General features: G+C 44.3%; 1 protein-coding gene across 1 annotated transcript in view; it reads left to right on the top strand.

The window, feature by feature from the left end:
• The window catches only part of ENAH (ENAH actin regulator), a 134,171-nt gene that overhangs the window by 47,264 nt on the left and 60,470 nt on the right, over nucleotides 1-26,437 (top strand). Inside the window, 1 exon segment of the mRNA XM_042924516.1 lies at nucleotides 20,707-20,872. Coding sequence (XP_042780450.1) covers nucleotides 20,707-20,872 — 166 coding nt within the window.

Below are 26,437 nucleotides of genomic sequence, written 5' to 3'. Positions count from 1 at the left end.
TTGCAGAATAACAGTATGAAAAGGTGACACGAACCTTTTGCAGTTGAAGTGGCTTATGAGGTCATTGGAGCAAAGACGAAGTAAGCCGGCTCCAGAAAAGTCTTTCTCCGTTGCAGTTGCGGGAGGGCCGAGAATTCTATCAGGAGACTGAGGAAGCTATAGTTTCTAAATTTTTAGCCAAAAAGAATATCCTCTTTAGAAGGGAAATAATAATAAAACGATTACTCTAAGTGCAGTCAGATGCAGGCATTACGTATCTTGAAGAAAAAAGAGGACACTTCTAAAATTAAAATACGGCCCAAAACATTTTTATTTTTTATGAATTGGATTATGCATCATTTTGAATGCTGCCTTCTGCTAAATTACTTTAACGTGAATTAGGTTCAGTGATATTCCTAAATGCTAGATGAAATTCATTTAATGTTTGAACTTTATATTTTTAGATGTACTATGAAAATCCCACAGCTGTGCTTGGAGATGCTGTGAATGACAGAGGAATAAGATCAGGGTTTGGGACCTGTGCCAGTTGGTAGTCAGCTGCCACACATGGAAAAGATTAAGCTAACAGACGAGAACGTGGCAGAAACATCATACGTTAGAATGTTCTGGGTAGTGTGTGGTATTTTAGGTACCCATTTGTCATGACAGAGCACGTTTCGTGATTCGGAGACTGTTGGGGAGCCGGGAGTACCTTCCCCTAATTTTGCTGGGAGTAAAGTAAGATCGGCCACCTACTCGTGTCAAGATGGGACTCGTGATCTGATGAGTAGAAATACTTAGTTTGAATCTTTGTGCCATGATTAGTGTGGTAGTTTTAAGAGTGAGTTGCTCCCAAGCTTCAGTGGCATAGACCTGATACTGTAAATGTTGAGTTTTCTATATGCCTGTTTTTCCTAAATTGTATCAATTCTGGATGTTTGGATAGTGCATTTTCCCTTGATTTCAAATACGGAGTTGTAGGTTATTTCTGTGAAAGTTGATCTCTAATTTTGTAAAGTCTGAGAAGATTAAAATAGTGGTTGTCCAGTGTTTCACGTGGGCGTGGTAAATTCATTTGCTCATTTGACATTCGGCAAACACTTGACTATGCTTCATGTATTAACATTGTGGATAGAGGTGCTGCCAGGACACCCCGCTGCCCTGCCACCCCTTCGGGTCAAAGAATCGTTGTAACACAGTGGGAATCATCGGTGGTAGGATTATTCCTAGACTGACTTCTGTGGCCCCTGCAGGCCTGCTGGAGGGGCGGCCCAGTGGATGTGAACGGGGAGAGGAGACTGAGCGGTAACAACTAACGAGATGATGAGACGAGGAAGGCTTTCCGCTTCCGCACGGCCGGCAGTAAATAGCATGCTGAACGGAACAGAGAAAAGAGAGACTGGTGCCTCCGTGGGCATGACGAGGTTTAGTAGATTGTGATGATGGGATTTCATTGAAGAAATCCCAGAAACAGATTCTGTGCTGTGCTTGAAAGTGTCGTCGGTGAGGGGGCGCCTGGGGGGCTCAGTCAGTGGAGGTTCTGACTCTTGATTTTGGCTCAGGTCAAGATTCCAGAGAAGCAGTGTGTTTGCTTCTCAAGATGACAGAATCATCTTTCTATTCCTAGCCTTACTTGTACTTTTTTTTTTTTTTTAATGTTTACTTATTTGAGAGTGAGCAAGTGGGCAGGGGAGGGACAGAGAGAGAGAGAGAGAGAGAGAGAGAGAGAGAAAGAGAGAATCCCAAGCAGGCTCCTCACTGTCAGCTCAGAGCCCAGCATGGGGCTCAATCTCATGAACCATGAGATCATGACCTGAGCTGAAATCAAGAGTCGGAGGCTGAACCGACTGAGCTGCCCAGGCGCCCCTGTCTCACCTGAACTTTTATTGTGCACATACTCCTTTCAGCTTCTTAATGTAGACCAAAGAGAATTTTTACAGCTGATACCAGGCAAGGTGCGTAACTAGGTTACCACTTTGGCAGGTGCCAGTAAACAGTCTTGCCTGCAAAGAAACCATTGACTGTTGGGGTGCCTGGGGGGCTCAGTCGGTTAAGCGGCCGACGTCAGCTCAGGTAGTGATCTCACGGTTCGTGAATTCGAGCCCCACGTCGGGCTCTGTGCTGACAGCCTGGAGCCTGCTTCGGATTCTGTGTCTCCCTCTGTCTCTGCCCCTCCCTCACTTGTGTTCTTTCTGTTTCTCTCTCAAAAATAAACACTGTAAAATTATAAAAAAAGAAACCACTGATTGTAATATAACTCCGCTTTGCCAGTAGTATCAGAAAAGCACAGCACTGAGGCCTTTTTGTCCAGCACCTTCTTTTTAAACACGTAATAGTTACCATTCCACCTTGTTTCAACATTTTGTGGAAGCACAGGACAAAACATGCCCAAATCTCTTGAACGGCATGCAGTTCGTATCGGGCTGAAGACCCGTGGTACAAGTGGGCCGCTGTTGTTCAGATTATGGCCAGTGATTCTCTTCGATCCTGCGGTGCTGTAATTCCTCTCTGAACACACCGCTGAAGTGTGTGAACAAAACATCGTGCTAGTGACTCCTGAATCCCTCTTTGCTTCTGTCATGATACTCTGTTGTCAGTGACAGTCACATGACTTTTGTGCGGGCGCTCTCCTACCCTCGCGGGGACAGGCCATGGTATGCAAGATGAATGTGGCGTACTTACCTGGAGGGTCAGTTTTATCAAAAGGCTTTTGGGGGAGCATCATATTAAAATAAAACAGGTTGGATAATGGAGTGAATTGCAGAATACTCATTAAGTTTTAATATGAAACATGAAACTTGCAAGAAATGTGTTTGCCGTGGGCTCTCCAGGGCTCGCAGACTGGTGTACGTTATTGAAGGTCCGCTGTGTGCCGTCTCACATAATCCTCGGATAGCCGTTTCTGTTGTTCCTGCTGCGTGCAGTCCCGTGGTCTGGTTCGCAGAACTGAAGCGTGCCGACCTTGCCTGATCTAGCTAACCGTGCCAAGTGGTCTGGTGTGTCGCGTTTAGGGCCCGGACTCCTGGTGCGTATGCAGGAGCCTCACACGGGAAAGCGGTGAGGACGTGCTTTCCCAGCCAGAATTTCGCAACATAGGAAATAGTTTCGAGCAGGAGTCGGCAGCTGGCGCATATGAACGTTCAAGAAATACTCTGGGAAAATTGAGGGTTTCCTTAGGATGATGAGAGAAGCAGGCTCAGGAGGCCATCTGCCAGCGGGAGCAGCATCAGGTCGTAATCCATTTAGTTTGACCAAGTATCTGAGGTACTACGGTGTCATGTGGACATACGTCTAGTTTTGAGTTGACTTTTAATTCAAATATTAAACGTTAACAAAAAGCACCTTCTTAGGACCCAGAGCACCCATAACCCTGGCTGAGTCACACACGGTGGCCGATCACGTAAATAGAAACAAGGGTGCGACGCTTCAGGGCCATCGTGAAGTCCCGGCCCTATAAGTGGCCGCCCAGCCTTGGTAGCTGCCCATAAAACAGCAGCCCCGGGATGAGCAGAGACAAGGAAGGCCCCGGTGATCACAGATGGTAGGAAGTTGGCCGGGCTCCGTTCACGCACGCCCACACCGGCAGAGTGGGAAGTCCCGATTTTGCACCTGTCGGAGGACGGCTCCACGCCCGCGGTGGGTCTTCAGGTTGTCGGCACGTCACACGTGAAGGGTGCACGGGGGCAGTTTGGTCGTGTTGCGCTCACCTGTGATTCTGGAACCCCGTCGAGTTGCTATCCTCCTTTGCCACAGTGCCGTTGCTGCAGTTCTAATAACGGATGGTGTTACGGAGTAGTCCCCGTGTGCCAGGCCCTTGAAGTGCTTGACGCACATGGTTTCATTCTCAGAACCGTTCTACGAGGTGGGTACTACTATGATTTCACTTTAGAAATGTGGAGGCGGAGGCTCTGAGAGGCTAAATAACGTGTTTGGGTCCACAGTTGTGTGAATGGAGTCCTCAGAGCTGGCAGCGAGGTTCACACCCATGCTCTGTGCATCTGAAGACACCCGCTCCCTACAGTTTGCCACTGATGTTACGATTTCGGAAGGAAATCGGAAGCCTTGTTAACTGCGGGCTCTGTGAGGAAGAACGATATGGTTTGTGTAGCGATGGTTTTGGTAACGTATACTTAGCGGTAGTTCTGTAATGAGGAAATCTAAGATCTCAGTGTCATCTGGTCTTAACTACAGAAGTGGTGTGGTTATGTGAATGAACCGTCTTCAACAGTTTACCTGAAAGTGACATTAGTTAAACCAGCAGAAATGTGGCTCTCTTTTGTAAAAGTCCTGCTTAAAATACTCTTAACTAAAGTCTCCTAGGGAGCAAAGTGGCACGTTCCATCTTGCAGGTAGTGTTTGGAGGCCTGTCCTTGTCCAGGGCGTGCTGATGCTGGGCCGGGAGGCAGACATGGAGCCCCGCAGCAGCAGGAGACAAGGATGCGCCAACTCCGTGGCTGCCTGGCCGAAGGAGGAGGGGCCGGGAGAGACACTTGGGTGGCGCTGGCCAATGCAGAGATGGCCGTTGGAGCAGCCCTGCTCTTTCTAGCTGGGGCCGGACTGCAGGGGGTCTTCGGTGTCCGTCAGCTGGGATGGAATAGAGGGAGGAGCACTTAGGGTGGGGAAAGCAAAGAGGGGGTGTTCTGAGGTTTGTTGGGGACATACTAGGCAGTCGTCCATGTGGGTTTGGAGCTGAGGAGAGAAGTATAGGCTGTAAATACCTATATGGTGCTTACTCACAGCTACTGCTGAAACTGTCTCCACGGGGGTGTGTGTGTGTGTGTGTGTGTGTGTGTGTGTGTGTGTGTGTGTAGTGAGAACAGGGGAGGGGACCAGTCATTATACTGCTGCCAGACTATTTTCATCTACACATTGTTTCTAAACTGATCCCGTTTAAAACTTTTAGAATTCTTATTTGAATGGATATGGAGAAATAAAGCATGCCAGTCTTTTGTCTTTTCTTTATGTTAACAAAGATTTTAAAACGTACCGTGTCACATAATTGTCATTATGGGTATGAAGTGTGTGCATAATTAGCTCCTTTACAGAGAATGCTGCACAGGCATGAGCCCTGGGTTAACCCCCTTACCCAAAAGTTTGTCGTGAGAAATTTCAAACGTACGAAACAGTTGAAAGAATTGTTCAGTGAAAATAAGTACACCCACAGTCCAGATTCCGTTAATGTTTTTTTAACATTGTTTGGGATTTTAATTTCAGCAGTATGAAATGTATATGCTTACTGGATTTTGGCACAAATGTGAAGAAAAATTACATGTGGTTATATCTTTTTTCTTCTTTAATTGAGATACAATTGACATACTGGTTTCATGTGAACAGCATATAATGATTTGATGGATGTTTATACCGTGAGACGATCACCATAGGAAGTCTAGTTAACATCTGTCACTATGCACAGTTATAAATATTTTTTCTTGTGGTGAGAACTTTAAGATCTCCTGTCTTGCCCACGTTCAGGTGCACAATACGTTATTAACTATATTTGTCATGCTGGGACTTCTTTACAACTGCAAGGCTGTACCTTTTGACCCCTGCCATATCTCACCCCTCCCAACCTCCTGTCTCCGGCAGCCACCTGTCTGTCCATTCATCTTTCCCTGTATTTATCACATATCTATCCACTTATACGTGTGTGTATAAATTGCTTATTTAGATGTATGTCACTAGTTGCTAGCGCACTGCTCAAGGACTTCAGTATGTGTATCATTAACCAGGGTCCAGCAATAGTTTTTCTTCCTCTTGTGGCAAAACTGTTGGGAGAGTTTTGACAGACGCAGAACATGCTGGGAGGCAGAAGGCAGCGTTCCTTGAGGTCCCTTCCCATGTCATCCCCACTCTCGTCCCTCTCCTGCACAGGTAACCGCTGTTCTGATTTATTTCTGCTATCGAGCGTTTCCCTTTCCAGAGCGTCATTTGTTAGCAGTCACAAAATGTGTCCCCGTGTGTAAGTCTTCCTTCACAGCGGATGCGTGTGCCATTCACCTGCGTTGTTGCAGGTATCGGCCTTTCCTGCTCGGTGACACGGCATTGTGTGAATGCACCACAGTTACTGTTTTCCTGTTGCGGGATATCCGGGCACTTTCCAGGTCTTGGCGTCACCTAGCATTGGGATTGTAGGGTCAGAGGGTAGACACGTGTTGAGCTCTGTGAGCAGGTGCCGCACGGCCTTTCGGAGTTCCCGAGGCATTCGTGTGTGAAGGCCACGGTCGGGCCGCATCGTAGCTATTCGGGGGGGCGGGCGGTGGTATCTCATTGTGATTTCCATTTGTGTTTCCCTGAGGACTAATGATGTTTAGCCCTTTTCTGTGGATTTCCTGACCGTTTATATATCATGTTTACATCATGTTTATCACGTTTATATATCATGTTCTATCTGTTCCAGTTATTTGCCCAATATTTGATGGGTTATCTGTCCTTTAATTGCATACGGTTTCTGACTTCCAGTGGTTCAGCCGAGGACTTTCTGGCTTTACAGTGGCCCGAAAACGTACTTGTAGCTTTGAATCTTGATCTTTTCCCAGGCCGGCGGCGTGCAGGGCTGCTCTCTGGCGGTGCTGGGCAGCGGCCTGGAGCTCCCCTGCAGCTACACCGTCGGGGGGCAAACGATGGACGCAGCCATGCTGTATCCACACAGCCGTGCTGGGCCTCACTTTTTGTACCGCGTTCAGTAAACTACGTGAGATACTCGACGCTTTGTTGTCAAACGGGCTTTGTGTTGGAGGATTTGGCCCACCCGTAGGCTAGTGTCAGTGTTCTGAGCACGTGCGCGGTGGGCGGGGCCACGCGGGATGTTCCGTAGGCTGAGTGTGCTAGGTGCATTTTGACTTAATGACGTCATTATCAGGACGTAATAACCTCATCCCGTCATAAGTGGGTGGAGGATCTGTATTTAGTTGCAGGAGTTTTAAAAATAGAACCTGGATACATGTCAGGCTTATGTTTTGCTGATTTTTCCTCCTCTGAGCCTTGCTTTCCTCCCTCCTTCCTTTCTTTCTGTGATAGCTTTACTGAGATCTAGTTAGTGTTCATACGTGTGCATTTTCTTAAAGGTGTGTGTTTGGATGGGAGTAAATTTTAACTTGCCGACTATTTTCTTCCATGGTTTTTGCTGAAACTTCGCCTGTCCCCAGTTCACTGGACACTCTGTTTCCATCTAAAACCTTTCTATGTTGAGCTTGTTTGTTTGAGTCGATGATACATCTTGAATTAATTTTTTTGGTGGCACGAGGTATGGATTGACATTCATGTTTTTCTGTCCTCTGGTCCCAGTTGTTTCTGAAGAAAAGTCCATGGTCATCTGAATTATATGTAATGTTTCATTTTTTTTCTGGTGTTTCAAGCGTTTCTCTTTATCTTGGGCTACCATATGCCTGCCTGTGGTTATTCCCACATCTTTTACACTTGTTTTTGTTTTGGTTCCAGACTCTTCTTGCACGTAAGTTAGACCTGCTGGTACCACCCTAAAGGTTCATCTTTTCCCCAGTCTTTTTTTTTTTCTCATCTTTAGATTGGGTAATTTCTATTGATACTTGGTAAAGTTCACCAATTCTTTCGTCTGCCATCTCCATTCCGTTAAGCCCATCCAGAGAATTTTAATCTTCAATAGTAAGGAAAACTACATATTTTCAATAATAGAGATTTCATTTGGTGTTTAAAAATTTCTCACCTGTTCTTTCCTGTCTTCTCATTTCAGTTCTATCCTTGAACATGGAGATAGTAGCCGCCTTCAGTCCAGCGCTGCTCACCTTCATCTTGTGGCGAGGCTCTGGTCTCTGTCTCTCCTCTGAGGCTGCTCAGTACTTCATTGAGTTAGGGGCCTGGTCGGTGATGTACTCTGGAGCCCGTGACTTCCCTTACAGTGATCTGCGGACTGGTGGTGACCTCGTTAGAGCAGGCGGGCAGCCACTCGTGTTTTAGTTGGTCTTTTAGCCTTGGAGAGGTTGCTCAGAAAGTTCCCGCACATGCATCATTTTAGGGGTCGCCAAGAGAGTTAGACCGTGCACCCCCTCTTTGTTCCCCTACAGTTATCCTCTCAATTTTCCAGCACCTTGGGTTGCCCTCAGCATTATCTGTTGGTTCTTGAAGCTAGAAACACAGGGTTTTCTGTTAGGGCTGTTCTGCCTGTAGCACAGACTCTGGGCCTGTCCTTGGGCTGAAGCTGTAAAATCAGGGATCTCTTCCTGTATTGTTTGTTTTTACCAGAGCTGATTGCCTTCCAGTCATTCTTCAGCACTTTCAGATAGTCGTTCTGTACCTTTTACCCAGAGTTTAGAGTTTTATCTATAGGAGGCTCATTTGGAAAAAAGTCCATGAGGCCACTACTTGGGCCAGAAGCAGACCCTCCTGGCACAGACTTTTTTGGGGGGGAAAGGTTGAGATCCTACAGCATTCTTCAGTTTTTCTCTCTTGATCGCATGTGGCACTTGTCTTTTGGTTTGTTGTCACACGTGTTCACTGAATTATTACCTCAGGAGGTTAATAACCTACCAAAGTGAGAATATGAAGGATATAAGTGAAACCCCAGCCTCCCCTGCCCCACACCTGTTTTTACTTCTAAGTCAGTCCTAACTTGGTCCTCTCTGATGTCTTTATAGCTAAAATCATCTGTATATGGTCTTTATAAAAATTTTTTAGAAGATTTTATTTTTTTAGGTAATCTCTACACCCAAAATGGGGCTCGAACTCACAACCCTGAAATCAAGAGTCACACATTCTACTAACTGAGGCGGCCGGGCGCCCCTTTGATATTTTTAACTCAGGCAGTGCTTGGAAGTAGGGTGGCTGTTTTTTGCCCTATAACCTGGTGAAAATAATGTGAGGCTAAACCCCTCGGGAAACAGGTGAAATCATCTCTGATCAGTGGTTCCGAGAAAAATTTCTTGTTAACAGGAGGATTTGCCAGGATAGCGGAGGTATATGTTGCCCAGGGAAGTGTTTCCACATATTTCCCCCTTCTGTGACTGTTTCTAAATGTATATACTTTTTGTCAGCTCTCATGCTATTAATGAGGTTTTAGGTTCGCTGGTATCTTGGAAATTGATCTTTGAAACCGCAAGTTCAATTCATAAAGGTGGGTGCCTGCCTAGAGAATATGCACCCTGTGTGTGGGTCACGTGCGAAGTGCCATGGGGTGTATGGAGTGTGAGATCCCCAAGGAGTCTCATTACAGTGCTGTGTTGTGTATTTGTTAAGTTCTTAAGAGTTCTCATCACAAGAAAAAATATTTTTAACCGTGTAGGATGATGAATGTTGACTAGATTTATTGTCATCATTTTCACAATATACACACATATTGAATCATTGTCTGTACACCTGGAACTAATATAATGGGGGAAAAAGTTTAAGGTCTTAGGGACAGACGAGAGGGTATCGGTCCAGGTGGTGAAGTAATTCATGGCCGTACGGTAAAACTACAGCAAAACATAATGACTTAAAACAATACACATTTGTTATCACACAGTTTCTGTGGATCGGGAATCTGAGTACGGCTTTCTCAGCAAGTGCTGTTGAGATGCTGGCCAAGGCTACAGTCCCAGCCAAAGTCACCGCTGGAGGACCTGCTTCGAGGCCCCTTCACAGAGTTATTGGTTGGATTCAGTTGCTGGTGGGCTGTCGGACTGAGGCGGGGGTCAGTTCCTTCCTGCCAGGTGGCCTTGTCATGTGGGCCTTTTCCTCAGGCGGAAGCCACTGTCTTTGTAAATTGATCTTGGGAATGATATTCCATAACTTCTGCCGTAGAATGGAAGCAGGTCTCTGGGTCCTGCCCACGTGCGGTGGGAGAAGATTACACGATGGTGTGAGTACCAGGAGGGCAGGGATCATTGGGAACCCTCTTTCTAGTCCTTGCGGGGGCCAGAAATACATGGGAGTGAGATTTTACAGCCAAAGTTTAGAAGAAGGAAGAAGTGGCTTGTCAGTAACAACCCAAAGAGATGTCTTAGAAACAAGTCAGAGCAGTGGAGTATCTCAAACAAAGGACCATAACAAACCTTAAAGTTTTTATTATAACAAGTTAGATTAGTTCTGTAAGATGTCATCCGTTTTCTTTAGTAAAATTAAGTTTTTTAAACTTGTGTTAATACAACCTTTAACCAAATGCAAATGAGGTGAACATAGTTTCATTCTTTGCTGGACAGAAATACTTTCTTACATTTTAAAAATATTTAAAACTATTATGTATATAGTTTTCATTGTGGTAAAATATATATAACTAAATTTACTATTTTTGTAATTTTTAGGTGTGTATTCAGTGGCCTTAAGTATATTCATATTATTATGTACCCGTCACTGCCACCTGTTTCCAGAACTTGGTTATCATCCCAAACTGAACTTTGGCGCATTGAATAATCAGTCCTCATCCGTCCCTCCCTTCAGCTCCTGGCAGCCACTGTTCTCCTTTCTGTGAATTTGACCACTTCGGGTGCCTTGCGTAAATGGAGTCAGTCACACAGTATTTGTACTTTTGGGTCTCACTTATTTCACTCAGCATGACGTCTTCAAGGTTCATCCATGTTGTAGTGCGTGTCAAGATTTCATTCCTTTTTAAGACTAAGTAATATTCCCTTGTATATACAGTTGACCTTGAACAGCACAGGGGTTAGGGGCACCGGACCCTCCTCGTGTAGTCAAAAATCCGCGTACAACTTCTGACTCCAAAACCCTCAACTATTATAGCCTCCTGTTTACTGGGAAACCTGACAAATAACATGAACAGTTGATTAGTACATATTTTATATGTTATATATGTGTTATATGCTTTATTCTTACCACTAAGTAGGCTAGAGAGAAGGAAATGTTAGGGAAATCATAAGGAAAATATGTTTATAGGACGGATCGTCATGTATCAGAAAATCCCCACACAATTGAAGCCCCTGTGTTCAAGGGTCAGTTGTATGTGGATTCCCTTCCCCTAGCTTCAAATAAAACATTACATAAAATGTAATGTGGAAACAGCAGAAAACTTTGAAGAGGTAGTTTTGTGCGACTAATAGAATTGAAAGACTCTGTTATTCAGGTAGAGTGGCCATGAGCCCGTACTCTGAAGCAGACTGGCAGCTCTGAACGCCCTTTCTGTCTCAGTTTCCTGTCTGTACAATGGGGATATTGACAAATACCTACCAAAGAAGGTTGGCAAATAAATGGATTAATAAAGGCAAAGTATGTAGAGTAGCATGTGGCACCTAGTGCTGTATTCATATATTCGTATTTTTGTTAGCATCGTTTTCTTCACAACACTGGCTCAGTAATTAAATACCTGTGTCACTGAAGTGTTTCTGGGTTTTAGGTCTTCGATAATGTAAAGAGATTTGGATTCTTATGACTATGACTTTTATTATTTTTTATTTTTATTTTTTTAGAAGTTTTATTTATTTTTGACAGAGTGCAAGCAGGGGAGGGGCAGAGAGCCAGGGGGACAGAGGATCCCAAGTGGGCCTGAGCTGAAGTTGGACACTCAACTGGCTGAGCCACCCAGGCGTCCCATACTATGACTTTTAGAGGGGGTGTGTCTGTCTGTACAAGGTACTATGGGGAGTAACCTGTTAATATATTTTCCTTCATTCTGTTAGGATTTTTGTGCATGCAGTTAAGTCATATGTTAAAACATAGGCTCTGAAAATAAGTTTGTCCATGGATAGTTGTAGAGTGCAGTCTTCTGATGCAGTTGGTTTTAATATTTTTATAAAAGTAACATTTGCTTGGGACACCTGGGTGGCTTGGTCAGTTAAGTGTCTGATTCTTGATTTTGCTCAAGTCATAATCTCAGGGTCGTGGGATCGAGCCTCATGTTGGGCTTGAGAGCCTGCTTGGGATTCTCTCTCTCTCTCTCTCTCTCTCTCTCTCTCTACTCCCCGCCCCACGATAAAAAAAGAAAACAAAACATTTGCTTTACTTTTGTTACCTAGTCTTCTTGGGTGCCCCAGAAGAGGCGGGGGTGGGGGAGGAGGGGCGGGCTTGAGTTTCCCTGTGCTCTTTGGTGGTGAGGCCAGATCTGCTTCCATCCGTGCCCAGTCTGGGTGGCCCTTGAGAGGTCCCCATCACCTCACTGCTCCTGCTGCTTCCTGCCCGGCATGACCCCCTTTTCTTCTCTCCCCACAAACTCCCGTTCTCGTGTTCTCGAGAACACCACGATTGTGCCTTTTCGTTTGCTCTGTCACTCCTCCCTCTCCAGGGACGCTGTGGATGGAGTCGAGCTCTTTTTTGTACTTAATTCAAGTAGGAGGCGGTCATGGTGGAAGCCAGGTAGTACATAAAGGTGGCTATAAAGACCATCCTCGTTATTCCTGAAAACGCATGACCGCATGTGTAAGTAAGTGCCCCCTTTCAGGTACTTCTGCATTTTACCCAACCTAATGATTTCTCCCTATTTTAAGAGATTTTTTTTCAGCCTACAGGAATACCCAACAGATTTGCTCAAACATTTTCTAACACATGCTATCTTGCCTTAGATGTACTGGTCGTTTTCCTTGGTGACTGGGTCAGTTATTACACCAGATTGCACGTGTGCTTCTCGCGTGCTGTGGGACAAAGAGTTTAGTAGTGACACACTGGTGTTTTTACTTGCTTTTTTAACCTTGGCATTTCTTAGAAAGATGTACAACTGTGTGGTCTTCTCGAGAGGGTTTGCTTTTCTACGTACTTGGATCCGCTGCCTCCCAGACGGTTTTCTTGCCTTGCAGAAAACGGATTGCTGCCTTTATTTTGTCTCTGTCAGTGGCATTGACATCTCTCACGTGTCCCTCAGTGTCACAGCTGTGACAGTGGCACCTGACTGTTACTAGCAGGCAGCTCTCCCCCTGAATCTTAGCAAGTTTTTCGTGAAGGAGAAAAGCTTATTTAGCATTTCCTAACTGTGCCCTAAGCTCTCGAGCCCAGGGTGACCTGCCCTGGTGGTAATGGTAATGGTTGGGTAACCGAACTAGTTGAAGTGTGGCGTCCTTAAAAATAATACGTGCCTTTAAACGTCTTAGTCTACCTTATAACGTACGTGTTAATTCTGTACCCTTTTTCTCTTAAGCTTTTCATGTTGGTCTGGTGGTGAGAATTCTACATTATTTTTTTTTTCCTAAGGCACGCCCGTGTTCTATCGTGCGTTTCAGCTTTGGTTTCTGGAAGGTGGGAGAGAACTGGGGTGCACGTGAAGTGTTCTGAATGTGAACCCTGCCAGACCCGGGTGAGCCCTCCGCCCTTGATAACGTGCCTCACAGCTGTTGGAGTGATTCAGACCTTGACAGAGACTTTCCGCAACGCTCAACCTAATTTGGTAGGATTTCTATGTACTCGCACGGTGGCAGCTTAATCAGTTGCACAATCGCGAGACAAATACAGTCGGAACGGCTACATTTGGGCACAAACACAGCTGACTCCTGATCAGGACACAAGGCAACTGCTGGGAGAAGAGAGTGGGGTGTGGGGAGCCTCCCGGCTCTGGCTTTTGAGTGCTGATGATAGGTTTTACAGCCAGAAAGCAGAGGGCTTGGTAGGTTGTCCATATGGGTATTGAAAGTAAAAAAAGGGGGCTTTCCCTCGCATACTTCGGGGCTCTTACCCAAACTTACATTTTTTTTTTTTTACGTTTTTCAATTACTGTCTGCCACTACTTTTCAAGTCACTGTTTTTAACAGATCTTAACTAGGAGAGGTGAAAAGATACAATGCTTGCCCTTCAGGGGTTTAGTATGATGTTGGTGGAGAGGTGGTGCACATAGTGGGTTGTGAGAACAGAATGGGTGAACTCCTTTTGTGGGGGTGGGGGGGCAGGAAAAACTTTCAAGAGGATGTGACAGTTGTGCCTAAAATTGGGGGACCAGCTGAGTACTAGGCAGAAGGCATTTGGGAAGAGTCAACGTGCAGGTAGGTAACGGGACAGGCAGGTGCAGGGTGTGGATATATGGACAAGGATGGCATCATGGTCACTGTGCTGTTGGGGGTGGACTGTTGTGAACATAGGTGTGTCCCCAGCACTAGGGTGGTGGAGTGGTGCCTGGCACATTTTACATGCCTAATACCTATGTGTGTTTAAACATTTTTTTTTTTTTTTTTTCTTCAACGTTTTATTTTTATTTTTGGGACAGAGAGAGACAGAGCATGAACGGGGGTGGGGCAGAGAGAGAGGGAGACACAGAATCCGAAACAGGCTCCAGGCTCTGAGCCATCAGCCCAGAGCCTGATGCGGGGCTCGAACTCACGGACCGTGAGATCGTGACCTGGCTGAAGTCGGACGCTCAACCGACTGCGCCACCCAGGCGCCCCTAAACATTTTTAATTTTACTTTACATATTTTTTAATTTTTATTTTTTAAAATGTTTATTTTTAAGAGAGAGAGAGAGAGTGTGTGTGTGTGTGTGTGTGTGTGTGTGTGTGTGTATGTGAGTGGGAGAGGGGCAGAGAAAGAGGGAGACAGGATCTGAAGCAGGCTCTGCACTGTCAGCACAGCCAGATGTGGGGCTCAAACTCACAGACCTTGAGATCATGACCTGAGCTGAAATCAAGAGTCGGATGCTTAACCGACTGAGCCACCCAGGTGCCATCAATACATATTTGAAACAAAGAAAGGATGTTGAGGAACACAGAGGTCAAATCACCGTGGGCCTTGTCTGCCACGTTAGGAAGCCAGAGTCTGTCCTGAAATGAGTCTTTGGAATGTCTTAACCTGAAGAGTGACACGATCAGGCTTCACTTAGCAAAATGCCCCTGCAGAAGCGTTGGAGGAGGGAGTAAGATGCAGTCAGAAATACCAGTTAGGAGACTGCTGAGAAACTGGGGAGGGCCCAGAGCTTCTGAGCACTGTGAGCAAAGGGAGCTAAAGAATTTAGAAGTTCATTAGGAAGTAGAATTGGCAGGCCTTGGTGCCGAGTTGAGTGCCTGGGCGGATGAGGGTAGGGAGGGTTCTGGAATGACCCATGCGTTTGCAGGGCTGCTGGATCCTGGAGTGGGGAGCCAAGAGAAAAAGCACTCTCGTGATTCTGCTGGTGCTTAACATCACACAGGTGTTCTTCCAGCCGGAGTGCATCATCTTTTATAACTGAGATGGCCTAGTTCCGTTTTACTCTGTGCCCGAGGAGCTGTGCAATATAGGCGTGAACGGTGTTTGTGGAATTGAATTGAAATCTAACATTGTTTTGCTTTCAGCCTCTTTAATGCTTGACATGTTATAGAATTGCAGGCTTGAGCAAAAAGATTGACATCAGAGCAGAAGATGGGAAATCCTGTCTTAAAAATTTGCAACTTTTGGTGTAATTTCTGTTTTAATATTTTATCTTCTGAATTACTGTCGTCTTAGTTCATGGAATGACTCAGTATCACAACAGACCAGGTGCTAATTCTCTTTCTCTAAGAGGTTGGTTGTATAGTAGAGGTTGTATAGTATAGCCTAACCACGGGTTAGGCTCTGTGTCGCATATTGGGGATTTCAGGGGTGCGGAAGGCACGTTTATATGTGTGTAAAAATAAATAAGTGAATTGAGACCATGACTTTCAATAGTGATATGCACATGGCGTTGCGCCCCATACTCCTTATCTGTAAAATGCTGGGTATTGTCCATTATCTCTTCCTGCCTCTGCTTGTCCCCCACCTCCTGCCATCTCCTAGCAGCAGACTCGTCTGGTGCGCTTCCGGCCTGGGTTCGCGTGCTGCCCTCCCCGCGCCTCCCCACGCGCATGGCCCGCACTGGTCTTCATGCCAGCCTGAGTGTCTTGAGTTCCTGTCACCTTCCTGAACTCTTTCTTGACACAGTAGCTCTGGTCCGCTTTTAAAAACGGAAGTCATGTTCTGCTTAAAGGCCTCAAGTAAAATCCCGGCCCCCTCTTGTGGCTCAAACATCTCAGAGAGTCGTCCTCGTTGAAAGATCACCGAATGCTACGGCAGCTCATTGGGACCCCAGAAACACTTCTCAGAAGGGATGATACTTGATTCAGGCCTTGAGGAGTAGGATTTTGTTGGGTGAAACTGCACTGATTAGGCACTCAAAGAGCGCCTACTGTGTGCGAGGCACTGTCATAGTCATGCTTTATTGACAAGTTAATGACTAACGAGTGGTGTCTTTGAGAAGTTGCTGTTTTCAAAAATTGGGCTTTATTGCAACCTCAGTAAGTGGTGTGTAGGAGAGTAACCCAGCAGTCCTTAGTCTGCTGTTTAAACCCTGGGACCTATGAGAATAGAATTTGGCATGCCTTCTCTACCATCATGTAGTTTCGTCCCAGAAATTCGGCTGTATTCAGAAATGAATTACCTGGTGAAGCCACAAAATTGTAATGTAGTGTCATGGTTTTTATACCATGGTTTTTATTTTTTATTTTTTATTTATTTTTATTTTTATTTTTTTTAAATTTTTTTTTAACGTTTATTTTTTATTTTTGAGACAGAGAGAGACCGAGCATGAACAGGGGAGGGGCAGAGAGAGGGAGACACAGAATCTGAAACAGGCTCCAGGCTCTGAGCTGTCAGCACAGAGCCCGACGCGGGGCTCGAACTCACGGACCGCGAGATCGTGACCTGAGCCGAAGTCGGCCGCTTAACCGACTGAGCCACCCAGGCGCCCCTGAAATTTTTATTTATAACTAATTTAGTGCTTGATCTTCACAAAACTGTAGCTTAGTAAAATATTAATTAATATTAATCTTATGTGCAGTTCCTTTACTGACTCAGAATGTTGACTTCGACTAGGTGTTTATTTTAGAGGCTTAGTATAACACGGATAGAATGGTATTAGAAGGGCCATAAAATTTTTGTCTCTTTTGCCTTGCTTTTGTTTAGATCTTTATCTTCTTAATTTTTTTTTTTTTTTTTTTTTGACTCTTCGGTAGCTTTGGTACTTAAATCTTTCACTTTTCCCTGAAAAACCACACATATGTATATAATTTCAGCAATTTGGAAGTTTACTCGTTTTCTCAGCTAAAATCCTAGAGAAAGCTAGACATCTATCAGAAAAATCTGATTTTTCTGTTTCTGTCAATTCTCCGTTGCTCATATATACACCCACGTATAGGCAGTTCTTTCGTGACTGAGGCCAGTCCTACTTGAAAGTAGGCCCTTTTAAGTATTTCACTGGACCGGGGAGAAATGGGGAAAAAACAGACTGTGTTCTAGAGAATTGTATAGAAAGCTAGTTATTTTACATTTACATTATTACATTGCATGATTTTTATTTTGAGATGTTTAAGTTCCAGAATATTCTCATTTTAATAAGTTGCTGTGATGTTTCCTCCCTGCCCCCACCCCCCATCTCCTCCCTGGAAAGTAGACCAAAATTTTGCCAGCCGATTGTAGATCCATCCGGTCTATTTTTGAAGTCTGTGGGTTCGTGAAATCCAAAACTGGGTACCACTGGCCTGTTTTATGCTCACCTTTAATCGGAGCTGGTGTCTGTGTGGTTTTCTTCTTGCATCAACCAACCGCCAGTTCCATTTTCCAGCACCAACTGGGTGTCCCTGTTCAGTTCACTTCTGACACCCTCTGGAGTTAGCGCAGGTGCCGTCGTTAAGGGCTCGGTCCCCCGGGACTGGCCCCACTTCAGGGACCGGCAGCCAGTGGGCTCCTTGGGCTGCCTGCACATTTAACGCCTAGCTGACCACAGATTCTGCTGTTCCCACCACGTCCCTTCAAGTTCAGTAATTTCTAGAATAATTCTTAGAAGTCAGAAAACTGCTCGGCTTACTATTACTGTTCTTTGTTTTGTTTTAAATAAAGGATCTAATTTAGGAGCGGTCAGGTGGAAAAACTGCATAGTGCACACTCTGGGGCAGGCACAGGGCTCCCGTGCCCTCTGCCGGCTTGCCACCCTCCCAGCACCGCGGGGTAAAGCTTGTCTGGGTGTGTTTGTAGAGGCTTCATTATGTAGGCGTGAGTGATGACATGATTGCCCACTGGTGAGTGAAGTCAGTCTCTGGCCCTTCTACCTTCCCCGGAAGTGGGGGCTGGGGTGGAACTGAAAATTTCAACCCTCTAAGCAGGCTGGGTATTTCTGGCAGCCAACCTCCATCTTGAAGCATGGAGCCACTATTAGCAGGCCAGAGACATGTCTTTCGCCCAGGAGATCCCAGGGCTTTTAGGAGCCCCTTACCTGGAACTGGGGCACAGACCAAGGGATGTTTATAATGGCAGAGACGTCTGTCCAGTGAGGACAGACCCTCCAATGCTGTGGAATGGAACTGGAAAGATTTGGTTTGCGTTTGTCACTAAGAATTCCAGCGGCCAGCGCCATCCCTTCTTGTCCGGGCCTTGCCGTGGCTTCCCTGAGTGCCCGGTGGCTTCCAGAACGACAGGGTTATTTGGGCATAACCTGTCCCTTACAGCTTTGCCACATGGCCGTGTTCCTGTTACCTGCTTCTTTTTCTTCTCTTTAATCTTGGCTTCTCTTGGTGCTTCTTGGCTTCGTTTAGAGCTGGATTTATATTTTTGACATCTCATTTTGAAGATTTCCTTTCATCTTCATTAGGAAACTAGTCAACTAATTTTTGCATTTTTGTCCTTGGCTACCTGGCTGTGTCCATCTGGCTTTGTTTCTGTGGTTGTAGCTTTCCCAGGGAAATGGAGGTGATCAGACATTTGATTGCTAAGTAGTTTGTATGTGTCTTGATTAATCAAGGATTAGTCAAAGCTATTTGGTCAACTGTGTGCTTCAGTATTTGGAATGTCTCCAGAAACCCATTCTAGAGCAGTGGGGAAGGAAAATGGAGGTAAAAGTGGGGGCATCTCTTGCTTTTAGATTTCCTACGTATATTAAAAAAATTGGGATGGGGGGAGTGTCTGGGTGATTTAGTCGAATGAGGGTCCAACTCTTAATTCTGGCTCAGGTCATGATCCACGGTTTGTGAGTTTGATCCTTGCTGTCAGCGCAGAGCCTGGCTTGGGATTCTCTCTCTCCTTCTCTGCCCCTCCCCTGCTCACTGTGTATCTCAAAATAAATAAATAAACTCAAAAACAAACGAACACTTTTTTTAGGCATGGAATGATTTGATATACAACAAATGGGGGTTTATTGCTTTGGCTTATATGATCCCGCTGGGACTTCTGGAGGAGATAGTGTATTTTGAACCTTAGGAAACATATGTCCCGAAATACTAATTTTTGAGAACGGGAAAATAGTGTTGTGTATTAATTTACAGATTTGTTATTTACGATTAATGGTAGATTTGTGTCTTGGATTGTATGCTGTAAGGGGCACTTTGCCTAAGCTTGTTTCACATAATCTTTGTGCAGGGCCCTGTAAATGCTGTCACTTGGCAAGTATTTCTGCTGTGAGCCATGAAGAGATTTCAACTTTTGAGCTGACAGGTGCTCTTTAATTAGGCATTTAGAAATAACTCACACTTTTTGTAATTAACTGGTTTTTATTCCCAGAACTAGTTTACCAAGAAATTTCAGTGCAGCATGAAAGTTTAGACAGTACCGCTTTATTTCAGTGTTTGTGCTGCACACGTATTGTTATGAGTTCGTTTTTGTAAAGTTTCTCTGATGGAAAGGTAGAAATAGTGATGACCTCGCTGTTCTGAAGCAACCGTATCGCTCAGTGCTGTCACCCCAGTGGGTCTCCCCTGATCTTCTGTCATCATGTCACTTGATAAGAGTAAAACACAGGCTATTGAGGGACGGGGCAGAGGTGTGAGTAAGAGGGGAGGGTCTGAGAGTGACTTGTTTTTGAGGATATTGGCCAAGAACCCACACTGATAACTGTTTAAAATCTTTGAGGCTAAAATTGGTAGAACGGGCAGTACTTTTGTTAAGGGTAAGGTTGGCTGAGCCACTGGGAGCACCTCCACTGGTCTCCGCTTTAAGCATCAGCTAAGTCTTGGACGTGGAGATTGAGTCGTTTTAATTGGTGTGGCCTAACATAACATACCTGTTTTCTTCTGTTACCCACTCTTGGTACTGGATTTTTAAAAAATAAGATATGGTATGAAGTAATAAAATTCAAAGCAGCCCTTTTTTCCCCAGTAGTATTATAGAATATTTAAAAGATGAACCTAGTACATAATATGAAATTAAGATCATCTCTACATTTTGTGTATCTCAGTCTTATTTGGTAACAAATAATGGGAATGAAACTGAGATGTAAAGATCCTTCCTGGAAATTAGTCTTTTCTTCTTTAATGTTTACCTATGAGGGTTAGAATCTAAAATCTTGAGGGATCTTTAGAAAGGATCTCATTTTACCTTCGCATGTTTAAATGAACATGGGATGTTGTCTTGCCCACGTGGAGTCAAGGACTTAAGTCACATTGCCATCAGTTGATTGTTAGTGGCCACTCCATATCTCACGGACCGGAGGGAAGTGGTCAGAGTTTGTTACGTTGGCCTTGCAGCAAGCCCGATGGTAAGAATCACCTTTCCAGTAAAGAGTGGGTAATCACAGGTCACCAGTATTATAAACATACGTGCAGTTGAACGATGACGGTTAATTTATATCTGTGGTTGTGTTCAGTTTGACGAATGTATTAGATACTCAGTGTATTAGATTAGAAAACATTTCTTGTGTTTCTTATCTATGTGCTCTTCGTGGATCCTGACTTCCCGCTGGTCCCACACTACACTTCAGTTTTTGGTCTCTTTTGCCCCCTTAGACTCTACCCATTGAGGCAGGAAGCCTCTGTCATGTTCCCCGTTGTTCTAGCAGCCAGTGAGGCACTAATTGTGGGCTCACTCTGGTTTGTAGAGCTGAATGGGAAACTTAGCATATTTTAAATGTCTTAAGTTTGCATGTTTTATTTTTTACAGTGAACAGAGTATTTGTCAGGCAAGAGCTGCTGTGATGGTTTATGATGATGCCAACAAGAAGTGGGTGCCAGCTGGTGGCTCAACGGGGTTCAGCAGAGTTCACATATATCACCATACAGGCAACAACACGTTCAGAGTGGTGGGAAGGAAGATTCAGGACCATCAGGTAAGGGTCTCTTACCTTCTAGTGAAAGTTGTGTAGAATTACAGAAGGACTGTAAAGTAGTCGGCACCCTGAAGGAGCTCTTGGCAACTACAGTCAGCCTCTTCCGTGTGGGAAAACTGGGATGGGGTTGCCTTCCCGCCCTGTCCACCTTGGATGGGTGAGGATTTAGAGCTAACTGTACAAAAATACAAATATGACTTTAAATTATGAACATTCGTTAGATCTTCTGGCTTTCCAGCTAGCTAAGTTTGGGAATCTAAGGTAAATTTAGGACCAAAAAAATGTGAAATACCACTTAAATAGCAGGTTGTGTGTTTAAGGAATTCATTTCCTGCCAAAGGTTGGGGCTAGAGGAGGGAGTTGAAAATGTTAGTAATTTCAGCAAATACTGTAAATTCACGTATGATGGAAACATTGTAGGTTTTAAGATTGCTGGAATAGTTGGGCGTTTGTAATTCGTACCTGGGATGAAAGCTAAGCCTTTCCTATTTCCCTGCTCCGGATTTCTCAGAAAGGTGACTGCATTACCTGATGACGTGCTGTCTTGGGTCTCAGCGGACTGCGAGCAGTGGTAGACAGAGGGAACGTGGGTGGGGCCTCACCAGCGCCAAGTATATGCGAACTGCAGCAAGAACTTGTATAACGGACAGATTTATGAAATACTTTTGGTTCTGGTAAGACGGTGGACTCGACCAGTGTCAAACCCATGCAGGAAAATAGGAAATTTCCGGCTGAGTCCTTAACTAAGGAAAGGCCGGTCCCCGGGTTTCTGCCAGGAACCCTGGTGTAGTGTGCCGACAGGTGCTGCGGCAGCCTTGTGTTTCAGGATGGCAGTTAAGAACTGTGAATAGCTACGGACTCAGGTCTGTCGTCGGTGTGCAGCCGCTGTGGGCCTGCAGGAGGTTGGGCTTTGAGACCTCCGTCTACACGGGGTGGGGCTCCACACTGGGCCACACACCATCAGCATAGGACGCAAAGGAGTGTGGATTTTTCTTTCTTCTTTCTTTTTTAAAGTTTGTTTATTTTGAGAGATAGAGATAGAGAGCGAGCAGGGGAGGGGAGAGGGAGAGGGAGAGAGAGAATCCCAAGCAGGCTCTGCACTGTCAGCACAGGGCTCGAGATCGTGACCTGAGCCGAAATCAAGAGTCAATGCTCAAGTGACTGAGCCACCCAGGTGTCCCAAAATGTTTGGAAACTTAAAAACACTTCTAAATTCATGACGTGAAAATCACATCATTATGAAGAGTAAAAAATGTTTGGAAAATAAAAGACTTAGACTTGAGTGACAGGATGTGATATGTAGAAACCTCTGGCACATCTAAGCTGCCCTCAGATGGACAAATCTTAATGGCGAGCTTGACCCAAAGAAAACAGAAGGAAATAGTAAAAATATAAGGAGAAATTAACTAAATAAAAAACGTAAATAGAAATCATTAACCCAAAAGCTGTTTCATTGAATGGAAAAATTGGCAGAATCAAATAAAAAATGAAAAGTTACAAAAAATATTAGGATTGGAAAAGAGATGTCATTATAGTTACAGTAAAGAGATAAACTATCATAAACAGCTTTATGCCAAGAAATGGGTCATTTTGTAGAAAAATACAATTGACCAAGACTGGCAGAATAATGGAAAGACAGACCCACAGTCAGTAGTTAATAGTCTCCCCCCAAAATCTAAAAACCAAGGAGGGAGGGAATCTAAAGTATTTATAAACAAAATTTAAAAACCTTTAAGTTGTTACCTGTTTTATACAAACTCTTCTAAAGAGTAGTATTTTATGAGGTTAGTACAATTTTGGTATCTGACACAGAACAATTTGAGAGAGGAAAATTATATGCCAGCCTCAGTTATGAACACTGGCATAGATACAAAAGTCCTCAATAAGATATCAATGGACCAAAGGCAGCAATGTATATGAAAAAAATACCACCTCTTAACCAAATAAGGTTTGTCTCCATCTCAGTAATGTAAGGCTAGTTTAACATTAGCTAATTTTTTAATGTCCTTTACCAGGAGAAACATGCAAGAAATGAGAGATTCAGAAAAAGCATTTGATAAAATCCGTACATAAGCATCTCAGCATATTTGGCATAAAAATGAATTTTCTTAAGCTGATAAGGATGCATTGTATAAACCTACACCACACATCTTACAGGATAGTATAATATTGGGGGGGAATTTCCATTAAACTCGGGAATTAGTTGAGGATTTCAGCTTTCGTCATTTTCATTTAGCATTGCAGAGGCGGAGGTAACCTAGTGACATGAATATGATGGAACACAAGCTATACAGATTGGAAACAGAGTTGACCTTATTCACTGAAGTACATAAAAAATGCCAAGAGCAGCTGCAGATAAAATATGAGAACTAGTAAGATTGCTCATCATGGTTGCTGGATGTAAGACCAGTTTAACTAGCAACAAACAACTTGAAAATGACAGCTGACCCTTGAACGAGCTGGGGGTTAGGGGCATCGCCTCCCGTGCAGTTGGAAATCCATGTATAACTTTTGACTCCCCCAGAGCTTAACTGTTAATAGCCTACTGTCTACTGGAAGTCTTTTTTTTTTTTTTTTTTTTTTTTTTTTTTTAATGTTTATTTTTGAGAGAGAGCATGAGCAGGGGAGGGGCCGAGAGAGAGGGAGACACAGAATTGGAAGCAGGCTCCGGGCTCTGAGCTGTCAGCACAGGGCCTGACGTGGGGCTCGAACTCACAAACTGTGAGATCATGACCTGAGCCAAAGTTGGACGCTTCACCGACTGAACCGCCCGGGCACCCCTAGATTGGAAGTCTTACCAATAACATAGTCAATGAACATATATTTTGTAGTTTATATGTATTATTCATTTTGTTCTTAAAGTAAGCTGGAGCAAAGAAAATGTTGTTAAAATCATGAGGAAGAGAACATACACTTACAGGACTGTAAACAAGACTATTTTGGAAAAATGTTTGTGGGTAAGTAGACCCATGTGTTTTAAACCTTTGTCGTTCGAGGGTCAGCTGTATGATTTTATAAAGATATTGCTTGGAGTAACAAAAATGATTACCTAAGAATAAATCTAATAAATAATTGGTTTTCCAGAGTACCTTGTTATATTTTTTAATGGTTATCAGTGAAGCTGAAACAGACTATAATTTATTAAACAGTGTCTAAACTTTCTGTAGTAAGAGCCGTTTAAAAAATCACCTACTCTTCCCCCCCCCCCTTTTTTTTTTTGCTTCCCACTTGGTGCTTCCTGTGTTCTGGGCACCGTGCTTGGGTTTGCAGGAGGGCGGCAGTAGGGAATGGGGGGAAGACACGCGGTGAGTGGTTTCAGCCTGGTACGTGCCATTCGCAGCACAGAGAGGTATACAAGAAGGATGTTTGCTGAGAAGACAGGGAAGAGGGTCGTGGACAACTTCGCAGATGAGATCAGGTGTTGAGCCAAGGAGACCAGGAAGAGTTAGGCGTTCAGTGCACAGTGTGCTCGTTAGGGTCCGGCGGGGAGTGGGTGAGCACGTGTAGGATGGAACGTCACCGTTAATCTAGAGAATGACCCGCGGATTATTGTCAGGTCCAGACGTGAGGGCGCCCCTAGTGGACACCCCGCAAACACTGAGTGTTAAATGAACACGCGGGCTTTCCCTTACTTGTGAAGTTTGTAGAGAAGTGCCCGGCTGGCTTAGTCAGTGGAGGGCGCTGCTCTCGATTGCAGGGCCCATGAGTTCAAGCCCATGTTGGGTGTGGAGCCTACTTGATAAAATAAAATAAATGAATAAAAAATACAGTTTCTCTAGGTGATGTATGGCACTGCCTACCCTTGAAAGTTAAAAATGAATGAAGCAATTGAACGAACGTGTTAAATTTGTCACAGTGGAGAAAGTGAACCAGTGATGACATAATGTGATTTAAGTAACAATCTCCCCCCCTTCTCTTAACGTTCTGTTACTGAACAATTGAAAAAGTGAATGTGGCTGTCTTTTTTTTTTTTGCCTGACCTTTTCAGACTGATTGCCAAGTAGGGATACAGACCCACCTTGCGGTGAGACTTACACCTTTATGGATGGCTTGTGTGTGGCCCCCCACCTCGATGCTTATAAACATCACATGACAAAAGGCCATCCTCTTTTAAATTATGGTAAAGTGCACACAACGTAAAATTTCCCATGTTACCCAGTTTTAAGTGTATGATTCAGTGGCATTAAGTGCCTTCACAGTATTGAGCATCACCCCTGTTCATCTCCAGAACCGTTTCATCCTCCCACACTGAAACTCCAAACCCGTTAAATAGGAAGTCCCTGTGTTCCTCTTCCTTAGTCCCTGGCAACCTTCATTCTATCTTTTTTTTTTCCTCTTTTTTTTTTTAATGAGTTTGATTATTACAGGTATTTCAGATAAGTGGAATGAGACAGTATTTGTCGATTTATGTCTGGCCTATTTCACTTAGTATAAGGTCTTCATATTTTATACATTTTATAATATAAGGCCATATTTTAAAAATAATTTCAAGTTTGGGTATTGGTAGATGAGGTAACATAGAGCTTCTCTGTGAGAACTAAAACAATTGGACAGAATGTTAAGAAGAAACTGTGTTTGGAGAGCCTGCATGACAAAGAAGAATTCTGGGTCCAAGATCAGAAAGAAGTGAGAACCAGAGGAGTGAGCCCAGCTTCAGACCTCTGAGTCATGTCTTGGTTTTGAAAGAGGACTGAGCAGAGCTTTTGGCAGACCCCTGGGACCAGCAGAACAAAAATCCAAAGTTAGGGCCTGCTAATGAGGGGAGAGCTTTCTTGGTAATCCCCAGGCTGTGATGTGGGACCCAGAAGCCCTGTCCTGTGGGAAGAGGTTTGACTCAGAGTGAGGCTGGCCTTTATGGGAACTGAAACCCAGCCTGTAATCACTTCGTTCACTGTTGGATGAAGTTGACTTCAGATTGTTAGTTTCCTAGCTGCTTGCCAGAAGCAAACATAAATCTTCCCTGGAAAACTAGAGCATCATTGTGGGTCTCAGACTTTCCATACAGTTGTCCACATACAATGTCTGGCATTAGGTCGAAGTAACCAGGCATATGAGGAGACAAGAGGAGCAGTAATAGAACAGATCCACTGGGAGTCCATCCGGTTGGCTGAATTATCAGAAATTGACTTTAAAATAACTAATACTAAATATATTCAGGGAAATAGCACAAAGGTGAGAATTTCAGCCGAGAACTGGAAGCTTGAAAAAAGAACCAAGGGACATTTCAGAATTGAATAACTGATACTGACGGGTCAGTGATGACTGTGACGACAAATTAGTGACAGCTAAAAAGAATTCGTAAACTGGAAGACAGATCATAAGAAAATGTTCAGACTGAAGCTAAGATACTCGGAGAGAGAAAAACATGGGCATATGAAAAGCTTAAGAGACCTAGGGAAACAAAAACTAATTCCAAAAGATATATGTACCCCTACGTTTATTGCAGCAATACTTACAGTAGCCAAAATGTGGAAGTAACCCAGGTGTCCGCTGACCCACGAATGGACAGAGAAGACGTATGTGTACACGGTGGAATGTTACGCAGCCAGGAGCACAGAAGGACGT

This window comes from Panthera leo, chromosome F3, assembly GCF_018350215.1.
Source record: "Panthera leo isolate Ple1 chromosome F3, P.leo_Ple1_pat1.1, whole genome shotgun sequence".
NCBI classification, from domain to species: Eukaryota; Metazoa; Chordata; class Mammalia; order Carnivora; family Felidae; genus Panthera; species Panthera leo.
Note: the sequence above shows the minus strand (reverse complement) of the source record. Positions and strands in the feature narration are given on the sequence as shown.